The sequence below is a fragment of the Procambarus clarkii genome, chromosome 58 (genome assembly GCF_040958095.1).
Source record: "Procambarus clarkii isolate CNS0578487 chromosome 58, FALCON_Pclarkii_2.0, whole genome shotgun sequence".
NCBI lineage: Eukaryota > Metazoa > Arthropoda > Malacostraca > Decapoda > Cambaridae > Procambarus > Procambarus clarkii.
The window spans coordinates 25652843-25662786 of record NC_091207.1 but is presented as its reverse complement, the minus strand read 5'-3'; the positions used below and the strand labels follow the sequence as shown (position 1 = coordinate 25662786).

At 45.5% G+C, this 9944-nt stretch overlaps 1 protein-coding gene across 1 annotated transcript in view; it reads left to right on the top strand.

Annotated features, from left to right (window-relative positions):
* The window catches only part of LOC138353542 (uncharacterized), a 310043-nt gene extending 300593 nt beyond the window's left edge, over positions 1-9450 (top strand). Inside the window, exons 5-6 of the mRNA XM_069306704.1 lie at positions 1456-1707; positions 9237-9450. Of these exons, the coding sequence (XP_069162805.1) occupies positions 1456-1707; positions 9237-9337 (353 nt within the window). The 3' untranslated portion in view covers positions 9338-9450. The remainder of the gene's footprint in view (positions 1-1455; positions 1708-9236) is intronic.
* Positions 9451-9944: the final 494 nt, after the last annotated feature.

Sequence of the window (9944 nt, the reverse complement as noted above, 5' to 3'; positions counted from 1 at the left end):
TAAGTGTGTGTGTACTCACACTAGCGTCTGAGTGTGTGTGTACTCACACTAGCGTCTGAGTGTGTGTGTACTCACACTAGCGTCTGAGTGTGTGTGTACTCACACTGGAGTCTAAGTGTGTGTGTGTACTCACACTAGCGTCTAAGTGTGTGTGTGTACTCACACTCAGGCTCTTAAATTACTTGATATCAAGCCTAGAGCGCCGTCAACACACCTTGTGACTTACGATAACTGGCTTTGTAGTGATAACTTTATGCACTGAGTTATCGTAGATCGTAGTAAAGTGTGGGCCGAATATCCCTGCAGCGATAGATTTATCCCCCCTGATAGATTTAGCTTTAATGGATTTAATTCATATGGATTTACCACTCATGGATTTAACTGTAAGCTCAGTGGGAGAGACATGACTGGCGCCTGGCACTGTGACTCTCCCACAGGCACTGTGACTCTCCCAGAGGCACTGTGACTCTCCCACAGGCACTGTGACTCCCCCACAGGCACTGTGACTCTCCCACAGGCACTGTGAATCTCCCACAGGCACTGTGCCTCTCCCACAGGCACTGTGACTCCCCCACAGGCACTGTGAATCTCCCACAGGCACTGTGACTCTCCCAGAGGCACTGTGACTCCCAGAGGCACTGTGACTCTCCCACAGGCACTGTGATTCTCCCAGAGGCACTGTGACTCTCCCAGAGGCACTGTGACTCTCCCAGAGGCACTGTGACTCTCCCAGAGGCACTGTGACTCTCCCACAGGCACTGTGACTCTCCCACAGGCACTGTGACTCTCCCAGAGGCACTGTGACTCTCCCAGAGGCACTGTGCCTCTCCCACAGGCACTGTGACTCTCCCACAGGCACTGTGACTCTCCCACAGGCACTGTGACTCCCCCAGAGGTACTGTGAATCTCCCACAGGCACTGTGCCTCTCCCACAGGCACTGTGAATCTCCCACAGGCACTGTGCCTCTCCCACAGGCACTGTGACTCCCCCACAGGCACTGTGAATCTCCCACAGGCACTGTGCCTCTCCCACAGGCACTGTGACTCCCCCACAGGCACTGTGACTCTCCCACAGGCACTGTGCCTCTCCCACAGGCACTGTGACTCCCCCACAGGCACTGTGACTCTCCCAGAGGCACTGTGACTCTCCCACAGGCACTGTGACTCTCCCACAGGCACTGTGACTCTCCCACAGGCACTGTGCCTCTCCCACAGGCACTGTAACTCCCCCACAGGCACTGTAACTCTCCCACAGGCACTGTAACTCCCCCACAGGCACTAGGGCTGACCCTCCCACTACCCCCCCTTCCTTGTCTACTATAACATACTGCTCCACCAATATACTTTACACACAAATTATATTTATATATAATTATACTGAGAGATAACTGTGGCACCCAACCACTAACAACCACCATCAACCACCACCACTAACAACCATCTCCCCACCACCAGCATACTGCGACCAGACCAACTCCCTGGCGTACGTCTGCTCCCTGCTGACGGGCGACGCGCAGCTCCACTCCATGTTCCGCCTGTCTGCGGAACCTGTCCGGTGCCCCTTCCCCTACACCTACACCTTCACGTACAACCGCGGCCACGCTGAGTGCACCTACCCGCTCAGCACCGTCGACTCCTGCACCGAGGACTGGCGGATACTCTTCCGGTACCAGGCATGTCCCGATATACAAGGAACCGAGAGTACAAGTGAGTACACCGGGGCTCTTAACTTTCTGTTCCATCTGTTCCTTAGTTGGTGATTGTTGGTGATTAGTGGTGGTTATTGTTGATTATCTGGTGATTAGTGATCATTATTGGTGATTATCTGGTGGTTATTGGTGATTATCTGGTGATTAGTGATCATTATTGGTGATTATCTGGTGGTTATTGGTGATTATCTGGTGATTAGTGATCATTATTGGTGATTATCTGGTGGTTATTGGTGATTATCTGATGATTAGTGGTGATTAGCTGGTGATTAATTGGTTATTATTTGGTGATTAGCTGGTGGTTATTGGTGATTATCTGGTGATTAGTGGTGATTATCTGGTGATTATTGGTGATTAGCGGGTGATTATTTGGTGATTAGTGGTGATTATCTGGTGATTATTGGTGATTAGCGGGTGATTATTTGGTGATTAGTGGTGATTATTTGGTGATTAATTGGTGATTATTTGGTGATTAGTGGTGATTAGCTGGTGATTATTGGTGATTAGCTGGTGATTAGTGGTGATTATCTGGTGATTAGTGGTGATTATTTGGTGATTAGCTGGTGATTATCTGGTGATTAGCGGTGATTATTTGGTGATTATTGGTGATTATCTGATGATTAGTGGTGATTGTCTGGTGATTATCTGATGATTAGTGGTGATTATATGGTGATTATATGTGGTTATCTGATGATTAGTGGTGATTATCTGGTGTTTAGCTGGGGATTACCTGTTGATTGTTGGTAATTATCTGGTGATTATTGATGATTATCTGGTAATTATTAGTGATTATATTGATGATTATCTGGTAATTATTAGTGATTGTCTTGGTGATTATTGGTGCTTATCACCACAAATCTGGTGATTAGTGGTGATTATCTGCTGATTAGATGGTGATTATCTAGTGATTACCTGGTGATTAGCTGATGATTACCTGGTGATTATTCGCTGATTATTTGGTGATTACCTGGTGATTTTATGGTGATTAGCTGGTGATTATTGATGGATAATCTGGTGATTACCTTGTGATTATCTGGTGATTATTAGTGATAACCTGCTCATTACCTGGTAAATCCCTGGCAATTACTAGGTGGATTATCTTAAGACTACCTGATGATTACTTGGTTATTATCTGGTGATTATTGATGATTATCTGGTGATTACTTGGTTATTATCTGGTGATTATTGATGATTATCTGGCGATTATTGATGATTATCTGGCGATTATTGATGATTATCTGGTGATTATTGATGAATATCTGGTGATTATTGATGATTATCTTGTGATTACTTGGTTATTATCCGGTGATTACTTGGTTATTATCTGGTGATTATTGATGATTATCTGGTGATTACTTGGTTATTATCTGGTGATTACTTGGTTATTATCTGGTGATTATTGATGATTATCTGGCGATTATTGATGATTATCTGGCGATTATTGATGATTATCTGGTGATTACTTGGTTATTATCTGGTGATTATTGATGATTATCTGGCGATTATTGATGATTATCTGGCGATTATTGATGATTATCAACTTGTCACCTTATTATTGATGTAATTTTAGGTTCAGATGTTGGCCAGTGATTAATGATGTAGAGTGATTATTGATGTTGATGTAGGGGGATTATTGATTGGTCTAGTGGTACTGATTGTGAACATTTATTTTTCTTCCACTCTCAATCCCCAATGAGTATTTTATACGTCATTATCATATCTCCCCCCTAGCGTCGTCAGGTTTAGTTCCTTCAGTCTCTCTTCATTCGTCATCCCTCATAGTTCTGGGACGAGCCTCATTGCAAACGTTTGAAGCTTTTCGACTTTTTAGATGGGGGGTTCCACGGTGTGGCTGCATACTCTATAACTGGTCTCACGTAGGCTGTATATACAGCGATCTAAAGGTTCCTTATTTGTGTTCCTGAATGATGCCCCGACTTCTGCTAGTGTAGCGTATGCTGCTGATGTTATCCTGTTTATATGAGCCTCCGGAGTTAGGTTTAGGATTTCTCTAGTTATTACAGGGACGTAGTTTCCCTTCATTGTGTACTCTGCCTTTGGTCTCCTGTGATTTCTTCCCATTTCCATCACCTTACATTTGTTTGTGTTGAAATCCAGCAGCCATATCTTGAACCAACTCTTTTAATAAGTCGTTCTGGAGAATCTTTTAATCCTCGTCTCATTAATTGTGCATCGTCTGCAAACATCGACATATACAACTCAACTCCTGTCGATTAGTCATTAATCTAAATGAAAAATAGTATGGGTCCCAGCATCGATCCTTGAGGTACTCCACCTGTCACCTTATGCCAGTCCGACTTCTCGTCTCTCACTGTTAGTGTCTGACTCCTGTCTGTTAGGTAATTCAGTTAGTGCTATTTCACTTACTCCCGCCGGCCTCTCAATTTCTTGCGGAGTTCTGTGTCAAAGGTGTCTTGGCAGCCAAGAAATATGCAGTCTGCCCAACGTTCTCTGTCCTGCCTTAGTTTTCTTTATCATAGAACTCCAGGTGGTTCGTTAGAAGTGTGTGTGTGTGTGTGTGTGTGTGTGTGTGTGTGTGTGTGTGTGTGTGTGTGTGTGTGTGTGTGTGTGTGTGTGTGTGTTTGTGTGTGTGTTTGTGTGTGTGTTTGTGTGTGTGTGTGTGTGTGTGTGTGTGTGTGTGTGTGTGTGTGTGTGTGTGTGTGTTTGTGTGTGTGTGTGTGTGTGTGTGTGTGTGTGTGTGTGTGTGTGTGTGTGTTTGTGTGTGTGTGTGTGTGTGTGTGTGTGTGTGTGTGTGTGTACTCACCTAATTGTACTCACCTAATTGTGCTTGCGGGGGTTGAGCTTTGGCTCTTTGGTCCCGCCTCTCAACTGTCAATCAACTGGTGTACAGATTCCTGAGCCTACTGGGCTCTATCATACCTACATTTGAAACTATGTATGGAGTCAGCCTCCACCACATCACTTCCTAGTGCATTCCATTTATTAACTACTCTGACACTGAAAAAATTCTTTCTAACGTCTCTGTGGCTCATCTGGGTACTAAGTTTCCACCTGTGTCCCCTTGTTCGTGTCCCACCCGTGCTGAAGAGTTTGTCTTTGTCCACCCTGTCAATTCCCCTGAGAATTTTGTAGGTGGTTATCATGTCTCCCCTTACTCTTCTGTTTTCCAGGGATGTGAGGTTCAGCTCCTTTAGCCTTTCCTCGTAGCTCAATCCTCTCAGTTCCGGGACGAGCCTGGTGGCATACCGCTGAATCTTCTCTAACTTTGTCTTGTGTTTAACTAGGTATGGACTCCAGGCTGGAGCTGCATATTCCAGGATTGGTCTTACATAAGTGGTATACAGGGTTCTGAAAGATTCCTTACACAAGTTTCTGAAGGCAGTTCTTATGTTGGCCAGTCTAGCATATGCCGCTGATGATATTATTTTGATGTGGGCCTCTGGGGACAGGTTCGGTGTGATATCAACCCCCAGATCCTTCTCTCTATTTGATTCTTGCAGGATTTCCCCTCCCAGATGATACCTTGTGTTCAGCCTCCTGCTCCCTTCGCCTAATTTCATCACCTTACACTTTCCAGAGTTGAACTTCAGCAGCCATTTTCTAGACCATTCCTCCAGTTTATCCAGGTCATCCTGTAGTCTCTGTCTATCTTCATCCGTCTTGATTCTTCTCATAATTTTTGCATCATCAGCAAACATCGAGAGGAATGAGTCTATACCCTCTGGAAGATCGTTCACATATATTAGAAACAGGATGGGTCCAAGTACTGAGCCCTGTGGGACTCCGCTGGTGACATCTCGCCACTCTGATGTCTTCCCCCTCACCGTTACTCGCTGTTTCCTGTTGCTTAAGAACTCCCTTATCCACTGGAGCACCTTCCCTTTTACTCCTGCCTGTTGCTCCAACTTTTTTAACAGCCTTTTATGGGGTACTGTGTCGAAGGCTTTTTGGCAATCCAGGAAAATGCAGTCGGCCCACCCTTCTCTTTCCTGCCTAATTTTCGTTGCCTGGTCATAAAATTCTATTAACCCTGTGAGGCACGATTTACCATCTCTGAACCCATGTTGGTGGTGCGTTACAAAGTTATTTCCCTCCAGATGCTCTACGAGCCTTTTCCTCACGATCTTCTCCAGCACCTTGCATGGTATACAAGTTAAGGAAACTGGCCTGTAATTCAGTGCCTCTTGCCTGTCACCCTTTTTGTATATTGGGACCACGTTAGCTGTCTTCCAACTTTCTGGTAAGTCTCCTGTTTCCAGTGACCTGTTATACACCATAGAGAGTGGCACACTTAGTGCTTCTGCACCTTCCTTTAGTATCCATGGTGAGATTCTATCAGGCCCAACAGCCTTTGTCACATCTAGCTCCAGCAGACACCTTTTGACCTCATCACTGGTGAGGTCAAATTCCTCCAAGGTTTCCAAGGTTGCCGCCTCCTCATTTAGTGCAGGGGCTTCTCCTTGTTCTATTGTGAAGACCTCCTGGAATCTCTTGTTGAGTTCTTCACACACCTCCTTGTCATTCTCTGTGTATCTGTTCTCCCCTTTCCGCAGCTTCATCACTTGTTCCTTCACTGCTGTTTTCCTCCTGATATGGCTGTGGAGCAGCTTTGGTTGGGTCTTGCCTTTACTCGCGATGTCATTTTCAAACTGTCTCTCTGCTTCCCTCCTCACTCTGATGTACTCATTTCTGGCCCTCTGGTACCTCTCCCTGCTCTCTGGTGTTCTGTTATTTCTGTAGTTTCTCCATGTTCTTTTACTCAGTTGTTTCGCTACCTTACATTCCTGGTTGAACCATGGGTTTTTCTGTTGTTTTTCGTTTTTCTCCTTTTGGACGGGGATAAACCTGTCTGCAGCTTCCTGGCACTTTTGGGTGACAATATCCATCATGACCTGCACATTCTTGTCTCTAAGTTCTGTTTCCCATGGTATTCCCATTAGGAAGTTCCTCATCTCGTCATATTTTCCTCTTCGGTAATTCAGTCTTTTCCCCTCCACTCCCATCCTTGGATAGGTTATCCCTACCTCCACCAAGTACTCAAAGGTCAGTACACTGTGGTCACTCATTCCTATGGGGGCTTCAACTTTGACTTCCCTTATTTCTGACTCATTTAGGGTGAATATTAAGTCGAGTCTAGCTGGTTCATCATTGCCTCTCATTCTTGTGGGTTCCTTGACATGCTGGCTCAGAAAATTCCTTGTTGCCACTTCCAAGAGTTTAGCTCGCCACGTATCTGCACCACCATGTGGGTCCCCATTCTCCCAGTCTATCTTTCCATGGTTGAAATCACCCATGATTAAGAGTCTTGAGCCATTCCTGCAGGCAACTGAAGCTGCTCTCTCTATTATATTAATAGTTGCCATGTTGTTCCTATCAAACTCCTGTCTAGGTCTTCTGTCATTTAGGGGAGGGTTGTAAATGACTGTCACTATTATCTTAGGTCCACCCATTGTTATAGTTCCTGTTATGTAATCTCTGAATCCGTCACAGCCCGGAATTTCCATCTCATCAAAACTCCAGTCCTTCCTTATCAGCAGGGCCACTCCTCCACCTCCTCTCCCTTCCCTCTCTTTCCTTACTATATAGTAGTCCTTTGGAAACACAGCATCTGTTATGACTCCTGACAATTTTGTTTCTGTTTGTCCTATTACATCAGGGTTTTCTTCTTGCACCCTTTCTGCCAGTTCACTTGCTTTATTGGTAATCCCATCAATGTTTGAGTACATTACCTTGAAGCTCACTTTCTTATATCCAATTTCACCCACACTTCCTACAAGTGTAGGAGGTTGTTCTATGGTCCTTGCTACTTGGGTAGGCTCCTCCTCCTGTGAGGTAGTTGCCAGGGGTTCAGGGGGAGGTGGGGTGGGGGGTGGAGGGCTTAGGTCTTCCTCAGGCCTGCTTGGGTCAGGAAGAAGTCCTGGGGGTGAGGGAGCAGGGATTGCTTGGGGAGAGGGCACGCCCTCCTGCGGTGTAGTTGACAGGGGTTTGGAGGGAGGTGGAGTGGGGGATAGAGGGCTTTGGTCTTGCTCAGGCCTGCTTGGGGCAGGGAGAAGACCAGGGGTTGGGAAAGCAGGGGCTACTTGGGGTAAGGGGAGGGGGAGGATTTGGGTTTCATGATGGGCATTATGCAGGGGCAAGGAAGGGTTTGTGCTGGGGGGTAGAGAGGGCCCTATTGGGTGGTGGACTGGGGTGTTGCATTCCCCCCTGGGGTTCCTGGGTTGCTGGATTGGGGTTCCCCACTCCCCTCTGGGATTGCTGGGTTGGAGGCTGAGGTTCCCTGGCTCTCTTCCCTCTCCTTGCGCCTTTTCCTTGCATCTGCTGCCCTTACTATCTCGTCTCTGGTCATGTCCCTCTGAACATATACCTCTTTGTAGTTCCTTGCATGCCTCAGTTTGTTCTTCCTTACTAGAATGTCCTCTTTGATGTCCTCGCTCTTGAATACTACCTTGATCAATCTTTTTTTGTCTCTGTTGTACTGGCCAATCCGGAAAAACTGTTCTATGTCTCGTTCAGCCCCTTCCATTCCTATCTCCTTTAATATCCCTGCCACTGCAGCTTTGTCTTTAGTCCTCGTTTCCTCCCTTGTGGAGCCCTCTTGTTCCTCGACACCTACCACTACTACAGCTCTTTTCCTTTCCATTAGCTGGCTTGTGCATCTAGCTGCCTCCTGTGAGGTTACTGCTTTCATTACAACATCCTTGACTGTGGACATTGCTCCTGGGCTCTTGAGCATTTCAGCAAAGGTTGGGCCAATTGTAGGGGTCCCTGCCATTGCTACATCTCCTGGCACCTGGGGGTTGGTCCCCTGGGCCAGAGTCTGAGGAGGGCCTGTTTTTAGGCTTTTTATCTCCTCTTGTGCTGCACTTAGTTCTATCTGCAGCTTACATATAGTGTGTGTGTGTGTGTGTGTGTGTGTGTGTGTGTACTCACCTATTTGTGCTTGCAGGATCGAGCATTGGCTCTTGAATCCCGCCTTTCCAGCCATCGGTTGTTTACAGCAATGACTCCTGTCCCATTTCCCTATCATACCTTATTTTAAAAGTATGAATAGAGTTTGCTTCCACAACCTGTTCCCCAAGTTGTGTGTGTGTGTGAGTGTGTGTGTGTGTGTGTGTGTGTGTGTGTGTGTGTGTGTGTGTGTGTGTGTGTGTGTGTGTGTGTGTGTGTGTGTGTGTGTGTGTGTGTGTGTGAAATATGACACTTGATAATTAAGAACATGGTACAGGGACCATACGTACCAAAAATGTCCCATTCAGACAACAAGTTGTACCAGAGACCAAGCAAAGGTTGCTGAACCTTAAAGATATCTCTTGTTCCAACTGAACTCTTTTAAAATAGATTGAATATGAATAGATTTATTTATATTTCACCATAATAAATGTATCGGCTTTAACCAGCAAGCAGAAAGAGATCTAAAAGAAAGCAATTCTTTGGAATAGAGGGTCCGCTGTTCCTGTTGATGATCTCATGACCGTTGATGTAGTGTGTTGATGATTTTGATGATGTAGTGTGTTGATGATGCTGATGATGTTGATGTGTTCACAGCTGAGGAGCTGGTGTGTCTAGCGGCGTGGAAAGAAGGCAGTAACCGCTACCTGGTGGGCAAGTCTGAACACCCGCTGGCCACGTCTGACGAAGACAGGTAAGTCTTCTTGTTCCTGTAGCCTGCTGCTGTTACCTGCTCCCGTTCCTACCGCTACTTCTGCTGTTGCTGCAACAGGTGCTTCTGTTACCCCTACTGTTGCTATCTTCCTTCTCAACTTGGTACCTGTGAACAAGAATGATATCTCTCCGGGTCTCGATAATTAAAGTTGATAACCCATTTTAACTTTGTCAACAATATAGATAATGTTGTTAAATGTGATATTCTAAAGATTTCAATACAAATACAAGGTTAGCAACATGGAGGCCCTCAGACGCAAGCGTGTCTGTGAGTTAATCTAGTCTGGTATAGAGTATGTTATTGTTCCATAGAGCCTCAACAGCTCTATAGATTTTAGTGATAATTAACCCACAGTTTATCCATGACATTAGCAGTCTCTTATTACATTCTGGGATATAATGGACAATGGGAAAAATTAGTTTACCGAGAGGGAAGTCATTTTCTGTTCGAATTATTCTTTCGAGTTATTTAAGATTTGGTTTAACCATACTTAATAAAGTGCTATTGAGACCAATTACATGTCGCTGAAACATTTGAAAATAAACCTTCTTGCAAGTTTCCTGATCAACCAGGCTGTGACTCATACGTCA